Here is a 26,632-nt window from a genome sequence, read left to right as displayed (position 1 = left end):
ACACCAGGGTTTTCGATATCACAAACTAGTCAAAACATTTACTAAATTTTATCATCGGTATAAGGACATCATTCGTAAATATAGCTCAACATGCAGACTTCTTATACGTTCAGGTATTTCACATCCAATTTTTTATGGAAATATTCTTTATAAAGCACAAAAATGTCAGTATTCACCTCTGAAGCTAACAAAACCTTTAAATAGACTTATTAAGAAGGGATATAGTTACGATACTGTTGTCAGGTCATTAAAAATTGCATATTTTGGCGTTAATATTGATTCACTTATAGGGTCTTTGCATCGGCACTAAACACATTTATTTAAAAACCAGTTGTTGGCATGACACGGGTTATGTTCTTCTCATATATGTTATGATGGTATGATACTAAACCCCTAACGGGAAGGATTGTGCCTGATATTCATATGATGAAGACATAATCTTTCAATCAGTTTAATTGAAGTCTGGAGCTGGCATGTCAGTTAACTGCTAGTAGTCTGTTGTTATTTATGTATTATTGTCATTTTGTTTATTTTCTTTGGTTACATCTTCTGACATCAGACTCGGACTTCTCTTGAACTGAATTTTAATGTGCGTATTGTTATGCGTTTACTTTTCTACATTGGCTAGAGGTATAGGGGGAGGGTTGAGATCTCATAAACATGTTTAACCCCGCCGCATTTTTGCGCCTGTCCCAAGTCAGGAGCCTCTAGCCTTTGTTAGTCTTGTATTATTTTTGATTTTAGTTTCTTGTGTACAATTTGGAGTTTAGTATGGCGTTCATTATCACTGAACTAGTACATATATTTGTTTAGGGGCCAGCTGAAGGACGCCTCCGGGTGCGGGAATTTCTCGCTGCATTGAAGACCTGTTGGTGACCTTCTGCTGTTGTCTGTTCTATGGTCGGGTTGTTGTCTCTTTGACACATTCCCCATTTCCATTCTCAATTTTATACAACATTTAAAGTTGATTATTGTATAAAAATATCAGTACTACCTATATAGTGTTACTATTTATTCTAACTTCAAGATATCTTATAAACTTTATAAGATATCTCATATAGTTTATACAATATCTTATATAGATTATAAGATGTCTTATATATATTTTGTAAGAACTCTCATATAATTTATAAGAACTCTCATATAAATTATAAGATATCTCATATAATTTTCTGTATACGATATCTTATATATTATATGAGATATCTTGAAGTTAGAATAAATATTAATATGGCTTGCCATAGTGGAATGTATCACTTTAATTATGTAAACAATAAGTACAATTACACAATGTATCAATAATATATCTATAATGAAGTGGTTGGTGTGAACTGAAATTCTGTCCTCATACAGAATGACTAGATTAAACTGGGCAAAATCAATAAGAAATTGAAGTATATGGGCAAATGTACAATTTGATCTTATAATTGCCAATTTTATATTTCAAGTAATAAGCAAAAATGAATCAATGTGAACCTTTAAACATATGTAACACAATCAATGTTTATATTTATGTATAAAAGTATCGTAAAATCAATCTTTAGCATGTATCAATTTACAATATAAGATTTCTACTACCATTACTAAATAACTAATTAAGTCTTCACAAGTATATCATAAACTGGAGGGTTAAGTCCATACTTCTTTTCAATCATGTTACGATTGTCTTTCACTTTTCTACTCTGTGCTGCATAAACTTGGAAAAATTCTTTATCTATCATATTTCTATACTTTTTATGTATCGATGTTGCAATGGCATATGCATCTCCTACAAATGTGATAAAATTTGATTTGAATACATAGGTCATTGATTACAAAGGCAAAGGCTTAAATCCAATATACAATATATAGATAACACAGTTTTTAACACAAATAAAGTACTGTAAGTTCAAAAAATTTTGCGAGGTTTTTATAAATGCGAATAATGCAACTGAATGAGTAGCCCAATAATAAGAACTTGCATTCTTATATCTGATACATATAACTGTATGCAGAGTTTCCTGAAAACCCAATAATTAATCTAGCTTTTTAGTCTTTTCTACATTACTATCTCAATTTCTGAAAGGAGTAGGTCCGGTAAGGGACCATTTTGGCCTCAAATTTCAGGTTCATCAGATGAAAAAATTTGTACACTTTTTAAACACTTAAATGTCTACCTCAGTCGAATCAATTAGTTTGTGTGAAAGATTTGAACTGATTTAGTCATTTTAGACGCTCATATTCAAGCTTAAATATGAAAAATCTATCAAATATGCCATAATATGTCGCTTTTCAGATAGTTTTTGTCAAAAATGAAAGTGGCCGCATCCGTGTTCACCCTAAACCTTTATATATGTTATGTATGATCATCAAATACAACTTACATTTAAATATTAAGAATGAACACGAATGCGGCCACTTCCATTTAAGACGAAAACCGACTAAAATTTAACTCAAATGCTAAAATTGTGAAGATTTCAGTAATTTAGCATGACTTAATGATGCTAGTACCCGATATATGTGCATTGTATTGTAAAAAACAGCCCATATTTATGTAGCAGAAGTATTCTACTTTCCAATAAATAGCTAAAAGTTTACATTATAACAATTTTGTAAAATTGATATATTTTGGGGCCAAAAAGGGGTCTTACTGAACCTACTCCTTTATAAGTTTAGAATAAAAACATAGCTAAAATTTCTGAATTTAAAGTACCCCAAAATTCTAATACAAGGACAACTTTTTGACCACAGGAAATGGTCCACAATTCTACCAACATTACATACTAGGAGAACAAAGACCACCTCTAAATCAATGAATTTTCAATTTTTTTCATTTTTTGGATTAATATTTACAATGGCAATGGTTCTATAAAATTAAGAATGGAAACAGGGAATGTGTCAAAGAGACAACAACCTGACCAAAGAGCAAAAAACAGCCCAAGGCCACCAAAGGGTCTTCAACACAGAGAAAATCCTGCACCAGGAGGCAGGCTTCAGCTGGCCCTAAACAAAAATGTGTACTAGTTCAGCAAAAATGGACGTCACACTAAACTCTGAAACATATAAATGAACCAAATTAAAAAAAACAGACAAGACTAACAAAGGCCAGAGGTTCCTGACTTGGTACAGGCGCATAAATGCAGTGGGGTTAAACATGTTTTATGAGATCTCAACCCTACCCCTATATCTCTAGCCAATGTAGAATAAACAAACACACTATATCTCTTTATGGATGAACTGAAATTCTGTATCTGCATGGAAATTCCAAAGCTTATGTATACATACCTATAGGTTCTGTTGGGTAGTCATCAAGCTGGTTAGAAAATGGCAGTTCTACTTTCTCATAAACAATCTGGGCAAACAGTGTTTCATTAAATTTTGTATGCTGCAATGAAATACATGTTATATATATTTACAACTTTTTCCATGTTTTCTTAATTAAAGGTATATGCCCTATATGAGAGGCAACTAGATAAAAAAAAAACTAATAGAGATTACCCGGTAGCAAAATTTCATTTTTTTCCATAATCTGGTCTGGGTTCTCCTACACCTAATTTTTTAAAGGATAGCCTACACCTGCTAACAGGTAGGGCACTTAAACTGGAGCATTGGTAATACAAGTGTTTTATGTCGTCACTCCCCATGGTAAGTGGTGGTGTTTAACTACCAATGGTTTTTATGACACTGTCAACATAGGTCAGCTGATAGCTATTGTGTAGGTAATCAGTAGCCTCCCTTGCACATCAACAAAATATTACTAGTATAGAATACTCTGCAGCCAAATTTATGCCACACAGAAAAATGTATATATGCTTGTCATTAAAATGTAAATGCAAGTTTGTGCAATAAAATATATGTCAAATAATGAATTTTGGTTTATATTGTAATATTTGTTAGTGGTATTCCTATATTATTGTGGAAAAGACTACACAATTGTGTCAGTACATACATTTATATAAAATGCAGTTAATTTTTGTATTTGTGAATTACAATAATAACAAGCAAAGAGAGACAACTCTTGAAAATGTAATAGCATTCAGACAACAGTCCAGGATTAAAAAAAAAATCAGAGCAAACAAACAACTCTTATTTGTTGTTCTTCAATTTATTGTTACTCAATCAGTATTAGGGTATGATCTTCTTCTTTGAGTATTGCAATTAACTAATGAAAGATAGATCTAAAAAAAATATTGTTCAACCAACATACAACTGGTACAGTTCATAGATGAACCCCTTTAAAAAATATATTATGTAATCAATATAATACATTTATTAAGGCTAACAGCAACATCCAGAGGAGGGACGACAATCTGCACATGGCATGCAGATTTGTCTTATATTATCGATCGGTCGCAGTGATAATATGTCATTTCTTACAAGCCCGTCATGGTTTGAACTTTGAACATCACCTGGACACTTGAAATTTGTTGAATGAGATTATAAACATGAGCAGTATTATACAGTTGTAATTATTATACAATATTCATATATAATAAACGAATTTGGTAATTGTAATTTTTTGCTGGGAATATACATATTAATCCTGTTATTAAACTGCTATATCCGGTGGACTTATTTCGTACGGCATGTACATCAATTTAATACTCGTTTATTGAATTCATTAAATTGATTTTCAGTTTTTGATCTGGACAATTTTATAAATACAAAATTATCAATATTGGCATTTCTTCTTTTATCAGTACCAATAAAAACCCAACCAAAAACGAGAAAACACAAAAGACCAAGGACTTTATTATGCCTCAGAGCCGACCGATACACAAAAAATACAAAATAAAAAAATAAAAAGCTATTTTACATGTTTTTCTGGTGAACGTTTTCATTTTGTCTCTAATATAATAAAAATACACAAAACAATGGTTTTTGTGCCGGAGGTTTATGTATTTATTCACGGATTTGACAAATATATTTGGACATTTTATTTGACAATCATCGTTTATATCGATTTACTATGCAGCAATGGATGGAGACTTAAGGAGACCTTTTATGTTCAAGGTTGAATGAACAATATTCTTAAGTATAAAATTCAATGATTTTTACATGCAAACTAACGAAATATTAACAAAAATTTGTGCCTTGTATTTTTACAGAGATCGAATACAAATTCCCGCCATTATGGGACATAATCTTTAATGATATAATTTATCAAAAAGATTAAAAAATCATTAAATATTTTATGTAAAAGTCATTTTCTATCATCCATAAATCTTTTTATGAGAAAACTTGCTATATTTTTTATGAATGCAATAGAGTACATTTGATATCAAAACATGAACAAATCAATATTTAAAATTGCCAAACAGAAGCTGAAATCGTACCATGTGACCTGAAAAACTTTGCAAACAGCACCTAGTTTGTCGTCCCTCCTCTGAGCAATATCCAGTGCTTTATGGATTATCAGTAAATTGTAATTCAGGTTGACCATATCTTAAAATTTCCCCTTTAGAATTTCAATTCTTATATTCTATGAAGTCTGCTTTAAATACAAGTTTGTGCATAGATTCAACATCATAACCTTTATGCTCCCAATGCTGTTAAAGTGCAAAAACATAACGAACATATTGGCAATATCTGCAGCCATAAATTAGACAGAATTAATACCATTTTCATGAATTTTTTTTATGTCCAAAAGTAGTTATTACATTTAAAGTGTGACCACTAGACTGGCTTACAAACTTGATTTGTAACTTAGAATTATGAAAGTATTTTCCAAAATTATGAGCAATAACTATATCATGTATCAATTTGTGTCACTACTGCAGTAAGTGGTATGATGACTTGTACATCTTTTGTCAACTACTTGTTTGTGAAAAGATAAGCAAAAGATAATACAAATAGTTATCAAGATTTAAATTAGAGAAATGTTCTGGTAAAGTTTTAATTGTTTAAATAGAATTAAAACTTTCTTACATCAATCACACTAATATGCAACATCTCTACAAATAGCTGCCATCTTGGAATGTAATATCTGAAAATATTGCTTTGTATTATTACATTTTTCTACAACTATATATAGTTAAGTGATTGGCAAAAAAAAACTACATTGTAAGAGGATTAAACATTTTTTTAAATTTGTGCATAAAAATTCTACTTGAGTAAAATTTCATCTGTTCTTTTTGATTTATTTTATGGCAATTGTTCATTGATGCTAAGTTACGAAAAAAAATATTCATGCATCGGTTTCAAGAGACCTAAGTTTAAAACTTTTGTGTTTAATCCATTTTTCTATTGATATAAAACAAGAATATGTGTCCATACAACACCATGCCCCACTCACATTATCACAATTTCATGTTCAATGAACCATGAAATCAGGGTCAAAACCATAATCTTGAATAACATTTGAAAAGTTCACATCATTATGAGATATAGTTGTTTACATCCAGGTCATTTGGACTATGGTCATCATATCACAACTTTTTTATGCCCCAACTAGGGGCATTATGTTTTTCGGCCTGTGCGTCCGTTCGTCTGTCCGTCCGTTCATCTGTCCGTTCGTCCGTCTGTCCCGCTTCAGGTTAAAGTTTTTGGTCAAGGTAATTTTTGATGAAGTTGAAGTCCAATCAACTTGAAACTTAGTACACATGTTCCCTATGATATGATCTTTTTAATTTCAATGCCAAATTAGAGTTTTGACCCCAATTTCACGGTTCACTGAACATAGAAAATGATAGTGCGAGCGGGGCATCTGTGTACTATGGACACATTCTTGTTTATAATGTGTACTAAGCTTTAAGTTAATCTAGCCATAACTTCATGGCAAACTTTTACTTCAGAATGTACTAGATTCAAAATATCACATTTCTATGTTCAGTGAACAGCAAAATCAGGGTCACAAATGTAATTTGGCATATAATTTTAAAAGTTCAAATCATAATGAACATGTGTACTTAAATTCAATTTGATGTGACCACAACTTATACTACCTTAACCAAAAATGTAAACTACCTTAACCAAAAACTTTTTACCTGATATAGGAGGGACAAACAGAATAAAGGATGGAATTTTGGATGGACAGACAGATGATCAGACCAAAAAACATAATGCCCCCTACTATAGAACTTAGAAGGTGGGGATTAAAAATTACATAATAACATGTATTTTATGGTTGATCCCTACCGGTAATTCAATCTTCTTTCAAATTATTGAATTGGTTGACTTTTATATATTTAGGATGACAATGACTCTGCATCATAAGTTTTAACCCATCCCCTTTTTCTTCTGTATGACTGTTTAATATAAGACTGTGAATAACAAGACAAACTGTGGATTCACTAATATTTGCTGGATACTAATTTTTCTATAGATTTTGTGTGTAGGGGTAAACCAAGAATTAAGATATTTGATGAAATACATATTTTTGTTATGAACATTTATATTGTTTTTGGTGTATGTCTGATTTTGTTCTCTTAAAAATGTTGAAACTTTTAAAATTACCCTTTCAATAATCCTGACCACTGCTTACAAGCATAATCTAAAATCTGAATAATAGAAAAAATTATAAATCATAAATATACAAGAGGTATAACATAAATCTGAATGATAATCCCAAATTCTAATCTAATTCTTTTAGCAACAATGATTTTTATTTGTCGTTGACATATATTTTGAGGGGATAAACTCCACCTTCTACCAGTCTGTAACTAAGGTTAGTCGCAATTTTGAATTTCAGTACATTTTGCTATATTTAGGAGATTATGTAACTGTATTGTATTTTAAGATTGGCCTACTTAAAACTTTGTTTTACTGTCACAACTATCTGTTAACCAAGCACCACTACAAGTTTCTAAGTAAAATCAATTTGCGACAGTGAAACCTGTTTTTTACATAGGCCTATCTTAAAATACAATACAGTTATAAAATCTCCTAAATTATGATTGTTTATTAATTTTTCAATCTGCAACAATAGCTGATTCATCAAGTATCTACAAGTAACACACATGCAATATAAATTTTATTTATTGAACTTGCAACAAAAGACAATTAGTTTTTAAAATTTGGAACATTTTCTTAATGTTTTATTCCACATTTTATATCTGAAGGTAGTGATATTTATAATGTAGATTATATTTTACCAATCATAAGTATAGTTAAAGACTATATCAGTGATCTTAGAATGATGCTTACTTTAATACTATGCATAAAACTTATAAAATGGTACATACCAAATGCAGATTCTTTCTTGCCTAATTATATTTTACATATACTTATTGACGTAATCTATTTTTTTTGTGAACATTTTTTTAATTTACTTATTCTGATCTGATATATTTATATGCTTAGAGATTTTGAGGAATATATGAACCCAAGGTATACCATATAATGATTTAATCTTATCCTTTTACAAGACTAAAACCTTTATACATTCTTTGCGAACTACTGCTGTCATAGTATACATGCTGAGAAGAGAAGGAGCCAGTAATCAAGTGACAGGCATTGGTTTGCTGTGTGTCATGATTGTTTTTTGTTTATTGTTGTAGTATAAGTAAGGCTATTTGGTTTTCTTGTTAGAATTGTTTCACATTTTGCCATCACAAGGCCTTCTATACCTTACTATATAAAATAAGTTTTGCTCATTGGTGAAGTCTGTATGATGACCTGTAAATGTACATATCTTTGTCTATGTGTCTTAATGAATAGTTGTCTCACATCATACCACATCTCCTTATTTCTTTTTTATATTGGAAGGCCAACTTTGACTAGATGTCTTAAACAGGATGAATAATGTAAACAGTGATGAACATTGAAATTTGAATTTAATATTTACTTCTCCTCTGGGACCCCATAAAGTTATCTGGTTTCTTGCATTAAATTCCAAATTAAAAGATTCTGATATGTCTGTTGCCCATGATTTAGCTGCAGCTATCCATTTCCCAAGTAAGAAATGAGAATCACTGGCCAGTAATGTTTCCATGTCATTCAATAATTCTAGTAATAATCGACTGTTTATTCTGTAAAAAAAAAAAAACATTAAAAACAGACTGCCTTTTAAACAAAGCATCATTAATCAAATGTTTAAATTCGTCAATTTAAATAATAACCTGTATGGATAAATAAATAACATTTGATTACAATTGGAAATTTTCTTGAACAGATAACAGTCAAGCACTTTAGAAGGAACATGAAAACACTACATCGTTCTGCCTCTAATGCATGAAGGTGCAAAAACTGCAGCTGTAAAGCATCATCTGCCACTTTTAATAATGTGTAGCAACATATCTTCTACAATACTGCTCAATAATTTATTGCTTTAAAGAAATTTTCAAGTTCTTTGACTAGTCTCTTAGAAACTGAATTTAGCAAATATTATCTGTTTAAACATACTTATTGTTTATACTAGTTTCTAGTAAATTATAAAATCTTGTTGTCACAATGCATAAGTGTCTGTCACAATGCTATGCTGATGATTTGGCCCATGAAATATCCTTTAAAAATATCTATAGAAATCACATTGATTCAATACTCTCCTAAAGAATAATGATCATTTATGTGCTGTAAGAGCTGCAACAGTCAGACTTTAACCACCGTAGTATTTGAAGGCAAACATAACTTCAGATTTCTTTGGTGAAGTGTCTAGCATGGATATTGCTAATTTCCCACTGAACAAATCTAAGCCAATTTATTGTTTTTTCTTTATTTTGTGATCATAACAGTGGCCTGATGTTTTCTGTAAAGTTGTTATGTATACTTACAGAAAATCTTCTGTTTTATTGATCATAACAGAAGCTATCATCTTATTATAATATTCTATTGAAATAATTTGTAAACTGTTTCTGGTCACATCTACTAAATCATACCTGAAATATAATTTATAACATAAATAATTAAGTTTAATTTCTGGTTCATAGGGCTATCTACCAAATACTAAATAGTATTGACAGCTTGAATGTACACAGACATTTGTAAAGCATCTCTCACCCTTAATTATTAAGACAAACTGCTCAAACAGTACAAACATATGAAACATGCGTATATTTTTACTTCCAATGACATAATAGACAAGAATGTGTCCATAGTACACAGATGCCCCACTCGCACTATCATTTTCTATATTCAGTGGACCGTGAAATTGGGGTCAAAACTCTAATTTGGCATTAAAATTAGAAAGATCATATCATAGGGAACATGTGTACTAAGTTTCAAGTTGATTGGACTTCAACTTCATCAAAAACTACCTTGACCAAAAACTTTAACCTGAAGAGGGACAGAAGGTAGGATGGACGGACGCACAGACCAGATAACATAATGCCCCTACTACTATCGTAGGTGGGGCATAAAAATAAAACCTGCTGACATGTTCTGTTTTCCCTAAGTTATTTCTACAGGTTGTCTCATGAATTACTGTCTTCTACATTTTGTTAGCTTATAAAGAGGGTGGTAAAGTGTTATTTTCGTGCAACGTGATCGCCGTTTTTTATTTCACGTTTAACATGTTTTTACTTTTTTATTTAACATTCATTCGTGCAAGACAGGTGCCTCGTTCAACGTGTTCTGCTTATTTAATTTTACATGCATCATGATTTTCAAATGCTTATTTTGCGTGCTCGGTATTTTTCAAATAAAATTCAAATACTTGGCAGGGATCGTCAAGAAATACTTTTTTAAAAGCCGTAAACCATTTACATCATAAATGTGTATACTAAATCGGGAATAACAAGTAAAACAGAGAGTTTATATATACAAGAAGACAGTGACTCAGCCTCACAAAAGGTTCACAACAGTCTTTATTTTTCGTGCAACGTTCATGACAGAAATTATTTCACGTTCAACGTGAAATTATGTCTTATTTCACGTTTTTTTCCGTGCAAGCACCCCCCCTTTACCACCCTCTATAAACAATGGGCAGTGAAGAAAGACTGACTGCATGGTGGATAAAGACCTTTGTGATGTGTTTGCCATTAGTGGTATTGACTAAATGGTAGTAATTAAAAACATTGTTACTGACTTTGCATAGTTCTCAGTGTTTTTTTAATTTTAACTTTGTTAGGAAAACAACAAGCTAAATAAAAGCTTTCGTTTCATTAAATAAAATTCCTTTCAACTTTGTAAATGATTTTTCAAACACTGTTTTACTAATATTGTGATATAAAGCACAGCCAAACTTACTGATAGAGTGTGTTATTTTTATATTGATCAGCAGACAATATCAGTAGATCCCAGGCTGCATATAAATCTTCTGGATCAAACCACACCTGGAAGAAGTCATCAAATATAATTTTGTCAATAACTCTTTCAATGGAAAGTACAGGATTTGTTCAAAATATAATAGTTATGTCAACAACTCTTTTATCAATGAAAATGAAATGAAATATATCAATGTTGTTCCAAATAATAAAATTGTAAATACATAAATTAAGTTGAATCTAAATATAAGGACTTTGGTAAATTTACAAAATACTAATTTTAAAGTTAAATGGAATATATAACAAAATCTGTATAGAGGGTCTAAAAAGGGATAAGTTTGTGCAACATGCTTTGTTTCTTGCATTTTCATGCTCAGTAGTCGGGATTTGCTATGTTTCATTCAAATAGTAAGCAGACATGAACCATTTGCCTGTAAATGATTTTCCTCCATCATATGACCCCCCTTTCTATTTCACATTTCCCTATGCACATAACTCCCTTTATGACCCTCTTTGCACATGTCTGATGAGAGTCAGAGTCTTATCAAATAAACTCATTTTCATTTTCCTTCAGACAGCATATCATTACAAAATCATAAATATTATTATAGTGTCATAAATATTAAAATTTTATTTTTATTTTATTAAAAAAAAATTAAGTTATTTTGAAAAATCACATAATGGCTTCACCAATTTACAAATTATCTGGTTGACCAAACAGCTTATATGGTGTATATATGGTAAAGCAATATGGTGAGCATGCTGTTAGTCTGAGGTGTTTACTACAAACAAAATCAATGTACAAACTTTACAAAACAGGAAATTTCAGCATTTTTAAATGCATCTATTATAACTATATTATCTGAAATACTGAATTTGAATTCACAACATAGATACATTGCAGGATATGTTTAATTTGAAAAAGATGTTAATAACAAAAAGCAAAGATGGCATCCATTGGGCATGTTAACTTTTGATTTGATAATAATGTCTTTACTCACATCTTGATGTATAGCAGGAGAAATCCGAGGGCGAGTGGTTACAATAATATCTATATTGTTGTCATGAAGATGATCAGTATCATTATATACACTTGTCTATGATAAAATAAAGGTGTTAGTAAAATTTCCCATATAAATGCAACTAAAAAGTAAGGTTAGCCAAAGATTGATACTTCATGCTATGTCATTTAAAATCAGTATGACATTTGTATTAAAGAAGCAAAACTTAAATTTCAATTTTAATTTCAATTTTTTTCAAAGCATGAAATAACCATCTTTACGCACAGAATAAAATTAAAAGCAACAAAAAGTACATTTTCAACTAGCAGTTTCATGAAATGGATGAAATATAAACTGTAGCTATAAAAATAGGATTTTTTTCTCTGTAATTTTGCATTGAAAAATACAATGAAATAAGAATTAAATGGAAAAAAAATCAATAAGGAATCTAACAGCATATTCAAAGGAAAATCTTTGATGAAAAAAAAAACAAACTTTTTATCTCACTTGGTGTCTGATTTTGTTTTGAAGATTTTGTTTTCCATATTGGTTTTTTAAAGTTTTATTTATCTAATATAGTTTTTATAATATTGGCAAAAATGCAAAAAAATCATAAACATCATTATTAAACACAATTCCTCCAATAAGGATTGTCTGACAATTTCTGCAGTGTTTGACTTATTTGTAGATCTTGTCTTGCTGATACTTTTTGCTGTTTAAAGTTTCTCTATACCTATTATAGTTTTCAAGATAGTATGCAAAAATGAAAAAAAGATATCCTATATAAAGAATTCGTCTGACAGTTTTAATGTAAAAAAAACAGGTAGATATCAACATTCTTGACATTTCTGCCGTCAGATTTTCCTCTATTTATAGCTGTTTTCACGATGAAGGCAAAACTCACATTTTATCTCGAAGTTCTATTTTTAGCCATATCAGCAATGTTGGTTGGCAGGCAGGGTCACCAGACACATTTTTAAAAATAGATACCCCAATGATGATTGTGGGCAAGTTTGGTTAAATTTGGCTCAGTAGATTCATAGGAAAAGATTTTTGTAAAAGTAAATGATGAAGACCACGGAGGACGAGTGATGAGGAAAGCTCTGTGGGCCAGGTGAGCTAAAAATGAATTAAAAAAAAAATTGAATACTTCATCCATCTCACAGGCAGTGCAAGGAATTACTGTCTGGATTAAATTGATTATAACCCAGAATGCATTACTCACATTAGGATGTAACACGGGATCAAATCTTGGTAAACTGGTAATAATTGCAAAGGCACTATGATCTGACATTCTATCTGTATCATTGAATACACTTTCCTGTTTCAAAATGTGCAAAAGTAAATAGCTGGAATTACATGTTTTTAATTCTAAATCTAAAATTTTGGGCAGGAAAATAGTCTCCTATTTTTTGTTTTTATTTTGTTTTAATTCATTTCATGAAACTGCTGAAAAATCTTCCAAGCAATAACAAAAATATAAAAAAACCATGCCGCTTATGCATATTATGCACATTCTTTTGCTTTGTACTAACTTGTGGACGTAATCGGTTTCGATATCTAGGTCGTCTTGTGACAATAACATCAGTACTAAAGTCCTCATGACCAGCTGTGCTATTATATACACTCTTCTGTTATGGTAAATGTATATTTAAATGAAATACACATATTTTGATGATTGTATTCATTAAAATGTAATGAGAATGTATGATCAAATACACAGTTTGGCAGTTTTAGAGATAAAGTAAATAATTCAATAAAACCCACCTATCAAAGTATCAAGACAGTTTTTTTAAACTGAAAGTCTGACATCTACCAGGTCATCATTAATCTATGGGTTTTATGAGATTAAAATAAATAGATAATTTTATTCAAGGCAACACAGAAATATTCATTAAAAAGTGTTTTTCGTGCTTTGAAAGATAAATATTAAACAATAGTTTTAGAGGCAAATTAAAAAAAAAAGAAACATAAACAATAGCATTTATCAAAAGGGAATATCATTTCTTACAGATTAAATATCAAAATAAAAGTATTTCATCCTTTCATGAAACTGCTTAAAAACCTTTTTCAACTAGAAATATACTTGACTGCATGCACATTCCATTTATTCCTTCTCCCTGTACTCACATGAGGGTGCAATTGATGTCGGTGTCTGGGTCGACTTGTAGGAATGGAATTTTTATCATGGTCTCTAAGGCCATCAGTATTATTAAATACACTTTTCTGTATGAAATCATGGATGACAAAGAATTAAAGAATAATGCTTTACATTATTAGTGAGTGATATAAATTTGAAAAAAATATTTATACCTGGTTTATGTGGATAAAGTGTAAGGAGTTGAATTGTAAAGTCATGTTAACCAGTCTCACTACAACGTATCAACAATACACATTTGATTGCTTCATATTACTGTGTATCTTTCCATTTGATTATTTGATTTTGATTTGATTGGTTTTTAATAGGAAAATCCACCCTCATCAAAAAAATGTACTCATGAAAATCTTACAAAGAGATTTCACACATAAACAACACCCTTTTGGGTTCAGAACAATGTATTAAGAATGATTTTCATTTAGACTCATGACTGTAGAATGTCTGACATTGAAACCTAAATCCCTGCTTTTTACTGAACTTTATAGTGATGATGGATAAAAACCAGATACTGACCTTAAGATACTGCCAGGCCAAGTCTACAAACTTGTTATATTTTCCATATCTCTTCCTTGTAAAGTCTGAAATCCTTTATTAAATAAAACAATATATCTTTAATTGATTAATTAAAAAATAGCTGATACAAAATACCTACACTGTCAGAAAATAAATAATTCATTTCTAACAGTGATCAACACATGACCATGATAGCCTGACTTAGTACAGGCATCGTAAGTTGTAGGGTTAATCATTTTTACATACTCACAACGCCCTTCGCCTACCTAAATAGACATTGTGCTATTTTATTTTAAATTGCAATTTTATATTCCAACTTGGATGCCTATCTATAAGATTTCTAACCTTTTTCCTGATTTTTCATAGACATTGCCATCGATCAAATCAAACAAAGTAAATTGATTAAAATACTCTTTTTTCTACTATTAATAATTTTATTTTTAAATTTACCCCAGAATATAATGACAATTAAAGAGTTGTCCCCCCCATTCATGTTAGTAGTCTCCCTTCCTTACCATTTTGTTATATCTCTTGGTTGTTTTCTCCATACATTTTCCATGAAGAATTCATAAATAACTTCATTCTGGTAAATTCCCTCTGGTGTGAGTCCTAAACCAACCATGGTACTGTTAGTCATATTTCTACCTTCAAATGGTCCCTAGATAACATATGTAACCAAGCATAAACAATATCCTGAAGGTTCTTCACCTATGATTGCTGCTGTTTGTGTAAAATGCAATATAGAATGTTGAAAACTAAGTCCATTTATAATTTTGTTTACCATGAAGAAGAATTTGTAAAGGTTTGGTAAAGTTCTACAAGAGCTTGACAATTAGTTGATGTCTGAAAAACTCTAACCCCAGACTATATCTAAATGTTAACTGTAAAAAAAGTCCATCTATTAGTAAAATATGTAAAAACTAAACAAGTGGTGGTCCTTTCAATCAGGATCTATCAATGTCAGATTTATAAAAATGTGTAGCTCTTCATGAATCTGATAAGAATTACCATTAGATTACAGAACAAAGCTTTCTATATGGTATTGGTTTTGCTCATTGTTGAAGGCTGAAGGTGACCTATAGTGGTTTACATCCTCATCCATTGGTCTCTGGTGGATAGTTGTCTCATTGGTAGTCTTATCACATCTCCTTATTTTTATATTAAAAATAAATGGGTATTGTGTCCATGGGACACAGATGATGCCCCCACTTGCATATAATGTTAAAAGGGATATAACTCCAGAACTGTCAAAGTGACGCTACCCAAATTTGAACTTGATCTGAGTTTTGTGGTAATAAGCATTGTGTATACGTTTCATAACATTTGGTTGAGGCAAACTAAAGTAAGAGAATGGAAACAAAAAATTCAGCAATTTTTCCATTTGTAGAGGGCATAACTCTAGAATGGCAAAAGTGATGCCACCAAAATTCAAACTTGATCTGTGTTTTGTAGTAATAAGCATCGTGTATAAGTTTCATAATATTTAATTGAGGCAAACTGAAGTTAAAGAACAGAAATGAAAAATTCAGCAATTTTTCCATTTATAAAGGGGCATAACTTTAGAACGGTAAAAGTGACGCCACCAAAATTCAAACTTGATCTGTGTTTTGTGGTAATAAGCATTGTGTATAAGTTTCATAACATTTGGTTGAGGCAAACTGAAGTTAGAGAAAGGAAACAAAAAATTTAGCAATTTTTCCATTTGTAAAGGGGCATAACTCTAGAACGGTGAAAGTGATGCCAATTAAATTCAAAATTGATCTGTGTTTTGTGGTAATAAGCATTGTGTATAAGTTTCACAACATTTGGTTGAGGCAAACTAAAGTTAGAGAACGGAAACCAATTTTGGGACGTACGTACGGCTGTACAGACGGACAAGGGTAAAACTTAATGCCCCCTCCGCTACGGCAGGGGCATAATTACTGATTACTTCAGAAGTGAAAAATGCAATTGCTCAAGCAGTTGTACTGACATGTAAACTCATTGTTAGTCATTCACAGTTGTCATAAATTAGCCAATCAAATGAACTATTTAAAATGTTATTCAAAATTTTGTGAAATACTGTCATTTGTGAATACTAATTTTTGTCAAAGGCAAACAATTTTTTTATTTTTCCAATTTATAAACTCTAGCTATAAGACTTGAGAATTTCATTTACAATTTACAATTAAATCATTGATAGACTGTTGTTTGCTTTATGTCCAGTAGCAAGTATTTCATGCATGTTCAGGACAAGATTAAAATGTGTAAGGTGATGAGAAGCGGAATCTATTTGAAATTTTTACTGTATTAATACTGTCTAGGGCTCCATATAACTCCATAGTTCCTCCAAAATCATGTAGCATGCACCAAATATATGGCTGTCCATAGTAAGATTCTGTGTAAGTGTATATAGGGGACACTTCAGAGAAAAGATCCAAAACAATCATTTTACCCTACAATAGAATGTAATAAAATAAATAGTAAAATCAACTGTGTCATTTAGAATTAAAGTGGCTTTCAATGCATGCTTTTTTGTGTTTTACTGTTATGACATATGGTCTAGATAGGAAAGGGGGAGATAACTGCACCACATTTTGTGTCTGTATTAAGTCAGGCCATCTGGACCATGTGTTGGTAGTTGCTGTTTGTATGTCTAATTTATTAAGGAGTTGGGTGTCAGGAACCTATATTTTTGGGACTAAAAAATACTGTCTTAAAAATTTTCTTTAATTCTAGCAAGGTTTTGTTCTAAAAATCAACTTTCTAAAGTCTATATCTCGAATAAAGCTACTATTGTCGCCTATGGAAAATTAATTGTATTTTGCATTCTATAATAATACTGTATTTTAAGAAAATGTTGTGATGGTTTTAATGAAGTAAAACTTGCAACAGTCTGAATATCACAATAATAAAGGCTTGCATTTTTAAATCTTTGTAATAAGTATTGTACATTTGTAAGAATAGAGAGCTACCAGATCAAATTATGAAACAGCTACCTGTAACTTTTCACATTCTTTCTGTAAAACTGACAAAATCATCCGTTGAAAAAATAATGGGTTAAATGCAAACGTTAGTTAAAAGTAGCAGCGGTTACAGTGTAAATACTTACCTCTGGAACAGATGTTAACATTGCTTTGATCTGTGCTTGTTGCCAGAACTGTTTATCTTGAAATAACCATCCTTGCATTAACCTAAAACATATTTTTTATAGAAATATTCCTATTAGAATTATGAAATTATGCAAAATAGGTAATAAAAAAAAAATCATACATTTATACCCTTTTCATTTTCTGTAAACACAGTATCAAAATTGTCAAAAACTTTGAATCTGCATTAATAGCCTAGGAGATTGTTGCAGTGACTGGCACTTAAAAAAACTGCAGAACACTTATCTTGATCTTTGTGCATCTTCAACAATTGCCACTTTCCACATTATAGACTAGCATATTATTCATGACTAAAATATCTTTCTGTTGATCTTTTAGTGATGCTAACTTGTTCTGTTTACAATTTCTCTCTATCTACTATAAAATCTGCCCAAAATGCAGAAGTAAATACACCATCAAAATGTATTATGTAGATTGTAAATATTATTTTTAAATGTGATATCACATAATCAATTTTTTACGGGTAAAATTTATGAGTTCTTTCCTCTATTATTCTTTATCCAATATATGAATGATTTTTTTAACAACTTTATTTACTGCTCTATTCAAACCAGTTTTGACTTAGAAATTGAAAAGGAATGTCAGAAAAATTGGGTAATAGTGGATCAATTCTCTTTCATCATTCAATACTTTAGGTTTCTAAAGTTAAGAGTATTGCAACAATCTTCAAGTTGAGTGCCTCATATGACCTTTGAACCCTTAAGATTAACACACACACGATTTAGTGTTTTGAAAAGTAAACATGAGAGATTGTAACTTCTATGTCATTTGATCTCTGGTGGATAGTTGTCTTATTGGCAATGATACCACATCTTCTTGTTTTTAAGTGAGATTGAGTTATATTTAGTCTTTACATACCAGATGGCATCAGGATCACCTGTCTGTAATACATCAAATATTATACTTCCAACTTCTTGTAGGTATTCAGCAGAACTGCAAATAAAATGAAGATTCACCAATAAATTTAATTGTTAACCGGTACATGAAAATAATCATTATGAAACAACTAACCTATGTATTCTATCTTTATCTCATGAAAGATGAGTCATTTATGTCTTATATTGAGATTTGTTCGGTATAGACAGTGTGAAGCATTTAAAATAATGCACAAAACACACCTTCTTAATTTTAAAAACTTAATTATAATATAATACAATAATTTCTGAAGTAAACTGACAAACATGTTCAACCCCACCACAACCTTTACCGGTAGGTGCCTGTTCCAATTCAGTAGGTGTCTTTGGTTGCTATCTGCAATATTTGTTTTTTGTTTATTTTTTTTTTTAGCAGGTCTGGTCATTGTTTGCTGTCTATCATGTTTGTTTTTAGCAGAAATCAGGACATTAATTTTCTCTTTTGAGTTGTTTTACATTTTGTCATGCAGGGGACTTTAATACCTGATCATAGGGTATTGGTTTTGCTCATTGTTGATGGTCATAGGGTGACTTAAAGTTGTTTACATCCTCGTGCTTTGGTCTCTGGCAGATATATGTCCTAATGACAACATCTCCTTATTTTTATATAGCATGTACTGTTCTTAAAATATACATGTATATGTGTAAGAGTCAAATCTATGTACAGCCCCAAATCTGTGTCCTTCCCTCAGATTTGTGTTCCATGATGTCATGACACTCAAATCTGTGACCATTTGTGCAGCCTCAAAACTGTGTCCTGTGACATCATAACAGTCTTTGTTTATTCAAATCCATGTCTCATCCTGAACATGCATGAAATATTTGCCACATGTTATAAAAAAACAAACAAGAAAACAGACACACATCTATTACACCACTGTTTGGCCTCCAAGTCTTCTTTACTTCTTTGACAACCCCCCTCCCCCCAAAAAAGAAAAAAAATGGATTATAACTAATGTAAATAAGAAGATGTGGTATGAGTGCCAATGAGACAACTCTCCATCCAAGTCACAATGTATAAAAAGTAAACAATTATAGGTCAAAGTACGGCCTTCAACACGGAGCCTAGACTCACACCGAATGTGTCTATATTGAGAGAAAAAAGTCCTTGGTTCTTGACTCCTGACTCTGGCTTCCTACCCCATATTATTCACAGGTTCCCTTATCCCTGTCAAACCCCTCCATGTGCATAGTTCAACAAATACTAACTCAAGTTTGAAAGACATTAACTTATATGTCGATTAAATTTGAATATGTATGAAAGTCATATTGATGTCTTTGACAACTGAAACTTTTCCCCCGAAGACATTTTGAAAATTATTATGTCAATCCAAAGGACAGTACAAACCTTGTTGAAAAGGACACGGATTTCAGAAAAAAAGGACATAGATTTGTGACGTCTATGGTGCAATACAGAATAGGACACCGATTTGGGGTTGGACATTGATTTGAGGCTTACATATGGTGGCCTTGGACTGTTTTTTGCTCTTTGGTCAGGTTGCTGTCTCTTTGACACATTCCCCGTTTCCATTCCCTATTCTATTAACAGTATCTTGCTGGAGGAAAATGGAGCACTATTGTCATGGACCAAAATTTTTATTTTTACAGTCCTGATCAAATATTGCAAATTTTATATGTCTTAAATTCAAGTGATAGTAAGCTGTAAAATGGATAAAAATAACTTCAGAAGCACTGTAGAAAACAAAAGATATGCTTATGTGACTATTAAGTGTGATTGATTTCATACTTACCCTGATTTTGGTTTCATTTCATTAAACGAATCAACGTTATATATGTGATCTACTCCAAATTCGTATTCCATCTGAAAAGAGAATATAATAAATAATAATAAGTTACTTTCACTGTAAGGTTATAAGGTAAATTTTTACTACAAAATAAGATTTTCTACAGAATCAAATTTAAAGTTGAAAAAGATACCACTTTTAAACAACTAGAGGCTCTAAAGAGCCTGTGTCGCTCACCTTGGTCTATGTGCATATTAAACAAAGGACACAGATGGATTCATGACAAAATTGTGTTTTGGTGATGGTGATGTGTTTTGGTGATGGTGATGTGTTTGTAGATCTTACTTTACTGAACATTCTTGCTCCTTACTATTATCTCTATCTATAATGAACTTGGCCCGGTAGATACAGTGGAAAATACTTTGTAAAAATTTACAAAAATTTACAAAATTTATGAAAATTGTAAAAAATTGACTATAAAGGGCAATAACTCCTTAAGGGGTCAATTGACAATTTTGGTCATGTTGCCTTATTTGTAGATCTAACTTTGCTGTACATTATTGCTGTTTACAGTTTATCTCTATCTATAATAATATTCAAGATAATAACCAAAAGCTGCAAAATTTTCTTAAAATTACCAATTCAGGGGCAGCAACCCAACAATGTGTTGCCTGATTGGTCTGAAAATTTCAGGGCAGATAGATCTTGACCTAATGAACAATTTTACCCCCATGTCAGATTTGCTCTAAATGCTTTGGTTTCAGAGATATGAGCCAAAAACTGCATTTTACCCTATGTACTATTTTTTAGCCATGTCGGCCATCTTGGTTCACGGGCGGGGTAATCGGACACATTTTTTAAACTAGATACCCTAATGATGATTGTGGACAAGTTTGGTTAAATTTGTCTTAGTAGTTTTAGAGAAGATTTTTGTAAAAGATTACAAAAATTTACGAAAAATGGTTAAAAATTGACTATAAAAGGCAATAACTCCTTAAGGGGTCAACTGACCATTTTGGTCAAGTTGACTTATTTGTAGATCTTACTTTGCTGAACATGATTGCTGTTTACAGTTTATCTCTATCTATAATAATATTCAAGATGATAACCAAAAACGGCAAAATTTCCTTAAAATTACCAATTCAGGGGCAGCAACCCAATAACAGGTTGTCCGATTCATCTGAAAATTTCAGGGCAGATAGATCTTGACCTAATAAACAATTTTACCCCCATGTCAGATTTGCTCTAAATGCTTTGGTTTCAGAGATATAAGCCAAAATCTACATTTTACCCCTATGTTCTATTTTTAGCCATGGCGGCCATCTTGGTTGGTTGGCCGGGTCACCGGACACATTTTTTAAACTAGATACCCCAATGATGATTGTGGCCAAGTTTGGTCAAATTTGGCCCAGTAGTTTCAGAGGAGAAGATTTTTGTAAAAGTTTACGGACGACGGACGTCGGACGCAGGACGACGGACGCAAAGTGATGAGAAAAGCTCACTTGACCTTTCAGGTCAGGTGAGCTAAAAATAAGATATATCTGTCAGAATAATGTCAGTTCATGTTTTATGTAAATCAGTAAAATCTAAAAATTAATTGCATCGAAATGGTGGTAAGAAAAATTCTGGTAACACAAAAAGCCTTCTTTCAAACTCTTATATTTGAAACATTTTTTGTGCTTGTTATTTTTAAAACATCTTTGCCAGAACAAAAGTATTGAAGTAACAGCATGCAAACAACAAAGGTAGATAGAAGAGACACACTGTATCAAATGTCATATATCAATATGAATGGGTTAAGTTTGCAGAGTCTCAGAACAGGAAAAATCAAAGATCTAGTTTATATATATTTTTCCTGTAAAAAATCTATAACACATCATACAGATTGTCTACAAAATTTCAGTCAAATTGCTCTCATTTTTTTTTGTAGAAAGTTTCATGCGATTTTCATAAATCATTTGCATACAACTTCAATAGGTTTGATAAATATTTAACTATCTACACATATATGACTTTACCTCTTTTATAAAACTAACACCAATTTCTTTGAACAATGGATCTCCAAAGTCTAAGAGATATGTACTGCAAAAGAAAACAAACATATAAATAACTCCTATATAACTCACAGCACAAAGACTTTCCAATCAAAATTGTCAGCCCCCAAAAATTATAACAACTTAATGAAACCATATTATATATAATATAAGCTCAATACTGCATAGACAGTTGACATCTAGAGAGAAAAATGACATTTTCATGAAATTATTGGAGTTCAATAACAGTAATATAGTAAAAAAAAATCTGACAACAAGACTTAAACTTCACTACAGTTTTCCACTTTTCTTTCAATGAATATATATGAACTCAATGTCTATAACTGGTATTCAAAACTGAGCAATGAATAGTACAGTGATAAAAAAATAAGTCAGTTACTTATGTAGAATGCTCAATTGAGTGTTAAAAGGTCAGACAATGTCAGAATATAGGTTATCTGACTTCATTGGCAGCATCATAAAGATATTAGTTATTATAACAGTACAGTAATATATCCTATAAAGAAAAGATCAAGATTAGCCAATACTAGGAAACTGTATAGCATCTGGTTTTATCAGGTATGCATTAAACTAAGAATGAAAAAAAAAAGGTTGTGCACCATTTAAGTAGCGATTTTGACTCTTTAATCTAGAGGTAAGCATAATTTAAATCAAACTTGTAACATGAATGGTAATTTTTCCTTTGTTAATGGAATCGATTTTTAGTTAGGGCACTATCAGATCCCACTTTTGACTGCTTTTCATAGGAATAGCAAAGAATGGGAGGAGCTTAAACAAGTGCTATAACTTCCATCTCAGAAGTTGTTAATGCACTGTCTGGTTCCGTCTCCTTAGACTAGTAAAATATGAAAAAATTAAACAAAATGTAAAAAAAGGACCATAAATTTTCCAAATGTCAATTTGGTTGGATACCTGTTTTTATCCTGTCGGAATTAGTATTTCAAAAATAAATGTCTCTGGATGTTTAATCAATTTCTCCATTTGACAAAGGTTTATCATGAATTGAGCATGCTTCAAATATTTGTCCTTGAACCTTACGCAATCAACAACCAATCAATTAACCGATCTTTTCTTTTTTCTGTTGTTGGGAATGGAAGAATAGTATTACCTTCATAATTGGTTTTTAAAAAACATTTTCATCTTATCACAACATTTAACTCCTTTGAATCTACACATACTATTTGGGGTTTGAAGGCAGATAAACATCAAATGAAATTTTGCATCTATCCCCCCTCAAGAATTTTCGTTCGGGGAGAAAAACTATGCAAGAACACATAATAGCTCTAGGGTCTGTAATCTTCTATGTAAATTCCACGTCAATAATTCATGTACATGTATCTGTCAGTTACTTAGATTTGTTTTTCTAATTAGATGCATTGAAAGTTGTTAAATAAATCAGATTTCATATGTTTTGTATGTCAATCCTTTGTGCACAAGCTGCTTTAATTTACTAGGCATAGGATTTTTTTTTCATTTTTCGGAACTGGTTTTCATTAATGTTAAGGTTACATGAAATCTGTCTATCAAAAAATGTTGGTAGCACTCAAATTACCATAGTCTATTTGCCAGTTACCGATTTGATTCTATTACACACAACAGAGGTTGTTTCCCCTTGCCAATTTAAGACTGGTTCTATAGTGGACAAAAAGGGCTGCTGCCCATGCAAAGCATGATAAGTTCAAAGTGATATACAGTGAAACCTGTACAGTCACTCTTGGGAAGTATCAAAAGTGACCGCTCAAGAGAAGTGACCTTTGAAATGAGGTTCCGAAAAAAATGTTGAATAAAACGTCTATGTCTTCAAATTTCGTTACCTCAAACCCAAAACAGAAAATCCCAGACAACTGTTTTGAAACCAGAACAACTTGTGAAGACAGGGAAAAGCAAAGCAAAGGACAGGAAATAACATGTTTGTCCAAGTTGGTCAGGAGTGTGATGTTAATATCAATATTAAAATATAAAAATAAATTTTCATAGATAGTAATGTCATCTTGTGAGATCAGATGTTTAAATTTTTCAAATGACTTTTTTTATATTTCTCTGTGAAGAAAGAATAGGTCATTTTGCCTTTTTCCATGGTAGATTTTTTTTTTAAACAAACCCAATGCATGTATGTTTCCATAACTATGGAATCCTTCATGTGTATGAAAAAGACATTTAAATCAAGCAACTTAACAAATATATCATAAAAGTCATATCCATTAAAATATGCATATTCACAATAATTGATAAAAACAGTGAAAGCCTTGGTTTTAGGGATATGTGTTTAACAGGAGATAAGTAAATCTTAACTCACCAACAAAAAGTATCATTAAAGTCTGCCCAGTCATATAACCTGGATATATTAGCTAATGGGTATAATCTGAAAATTTGTATGCTAAGAATTAGTAAAGGCAAGTTAGTTTTTTAAACCTGTGTAAACAAACTTACCAGCAGTAAGTTTCATTAAATCTGCCCCAATCTCTCAACCTTGATACATTAGCCTTAGGGTGTAATCTGAAAACATTGTATGGTAAAATGAATGTCAAACTTACCAACAAAATTTCTTACTAAACCCAGCCCAATCTCCTAACTGTGATATATTGGCTTTAGGGTGTATTCTGAAAATATAACTAAAGCATTAGTGAATCTGAATATGTATATAACTGGTCCTGGCAAATACTGATGAAATAGACAAAAATATATATAGCAATAGCTTTCCGAATCAAAAGCAGATTTGACAACAGTTTCTCTGGTATTCTCCCAAGGTAATTTTAGTAATACTGATGCTATAATATTTCAACCAATAAGGTTTCATTTATAAGGCCTAATAATTATATTTGATCACCCTGATAAAAAAAAGCAAAAAAGATCGTATATGGAAATTTCTTCAGTGAAGATGATAATTCTGTGGAGAACTCATTTGGCCTCTGTTTCACTTAAAAAAACACACACAAAATAAATGAAATAAATAAAACACTTATGCAAAAACAAAATGGCAAATGTCTTTAAAATCTCTTAAGCATAGAAATAGCAAGTAAAAATCCACACCTACTGTCAACAGCACAAACTAAATGAAAGCTAAAATTAAAATTAGAAAGATCATATCATAGGGAACATGTGTACTAAGTTTCAAGTTGATTGGACTTCAACTTCATCAAAAACTACCTTGACCAAAAACTTTAACCTGAAGTGACCAAAAACTTTAACCTGAAGCGGGACAGATGGACAAATGGACGAACGGACGCACAGACCGAAAAACATAATGCCCCTAGGTGGGGCATAAAAACACAGGTAAAGTAATAATATAAAATCAAAAATTGGTGATAAGAATATGAAAACTTTTTCATATATTCTGTCCTGTGTGAAAAGAGGAGAAAATGTTAGTAAAGTTTGATGAAAATGACACATTGTGATCCTTCATGTCCTTCTATGCATATACTATTACAAGGAAACATAAAAATATGATTAACCTTGATAAAGCTTCAGGTACATGTCCAGCAAAGCCAGGTAAAACAGGAATCATTCCTAAAGCTCTCATCCTGTCTAGTATCTTATGTTGTAATATCAGCTGATCATTTAGCCATGTTTGTGTGACAGGTCCTCCCCATCCTCTCATGTTACCCATTCTAGACCTGAAATTATCATTTATTGTTTAAGGCTTCATCTTTCAATACACATAGAGATTTTTATTCAAACATGCATAATGAATGTAACAGAAAATATTTTATTAAAGCAATCACTCATAAAATCTTCTATCCACAATGTCAGTTTAGCAATTTTCTAGCAAAACATCCAATATGATTTGGCATTTCTTAAACAATAGATTACAGAAAAACAACTACAAAACTTTATCTCTGTATTCAAAATTAAATATTAAAACATTTTTTTTTAAAAATGGACATACTTTCATTTGTTACAAAGAAGATATTTAGAATTTAGATCAAAATATCATTTTATTGGCATATTATAAGAAATAAGCATGAAATAACACCCTTC

General features: G+C 31.2%; 1 protein-coding gene across 5 annotated transcripts in view; it reads right to left on the bottom strand.

Moving 5' to 3' along the window:
• Window positions 1-954: 954 nt before the first annotated feature.
• LOC127728651 (alpha-N-acetylglucosaminidase-like) overlaps window positions 955-26,632 on the bottom strand; it is a 38,931-nt gene continuing 13,253 nt past the window's right edge. Inside the window, exons 7-23 of one of the 5 annotated variants that reach the window (XM_052236222.1) lie at window positions 26,107-26,268; window positions 25,189-25,254; window positions 22,619-22,682; window positions 20,607-20,677; window positions 18,800-18,874; window positions 17,884-17,965; window positions 17,078-17,227; window positions 15,308-15,450; window positions 14,793-14,865; window positions 13,657-13,752; window positions 11,104-11,189; window positions 9,690-9,794; window positions 8,765-8,948; window positions 7,435-7,478; window positions 5,908-5,965; window positions 3,265-3,364; window positions 955-1,768 (exon numbers count right to left, since the gene is read on the bottom strand). In XM_052236222.1, the coding sequence (XP_052092182.1) occupies window positions 1,596-1,768; window positions 3,265-3,364; window positions 5,908-5,965; window positions 7,435-7,478; window positions 8,765-8,948; window positions 9,690-9,794; window positions 11,104-11,189; window positions 13,657-13,752; window positions 14,793-14,865; window positions 15,308-15,450; window positions 17,078-17,227; window positions 17,884-17,965; window positions 18,800-18,874; window positions 20,607-20,677; window positions 22,619-22,682; window positions 25,189-25,254; window positions 26,107-26,268 (1,732 nt within the window). In that variant the 3' untranslated portion in view covers window positions 955-1,595. Of the gene's footprint in view, window positions 1,769-3,264; window positions 3,365-5,907; window positions 5,966-7,434; window positions 7,479-8,764; window positions 8,949-9,689; window positions 9,795-11,103; window positions 11,190-12,121; window positions 12,218-13,346; window positions 13,443-13,656; window positions 13,753-14,251; window positions 14,348-14,792; window positions 14,866-15,307; window positions 15,451-17,077; window positions 17,228-17,883; window positions 17,966-18,799; window positions 18,875-20,606; window positions 20,678-22,618; window positions 22,683-24,950; window positions 25,017-25,084; window positions 25,151-25,188; window positions 25,255-26,106; window positions 26,269-26,632 lie in introns of all 5 variants that reach the window. The other 4 variants (XM_052236243.1, XM_052236233.1, XM_052236211.1 and 1 more) reach the window with 4 other exon arrangements.

The sequence above is a fragment of the Mytilus californianus genome, unplaced genomic scaffold, assembly GCF_021869535.1.
Source record: "Mytilus californianus isolate M0D057914Y unplaced genomic scaffold, xbMytCali1.0.p SCAF_1, whole genome shotgun sequence".
NCBI lineage: Eukaryota > Metazoa > Mollusca > Bivalvia > Mytilida > Mytilidae > Mytilus > Mytilus californianus.
Note: the sequence above shows the minus strand (reverse complement) of the source record. Positions and strands in the feature narration are given on the sequence as shown.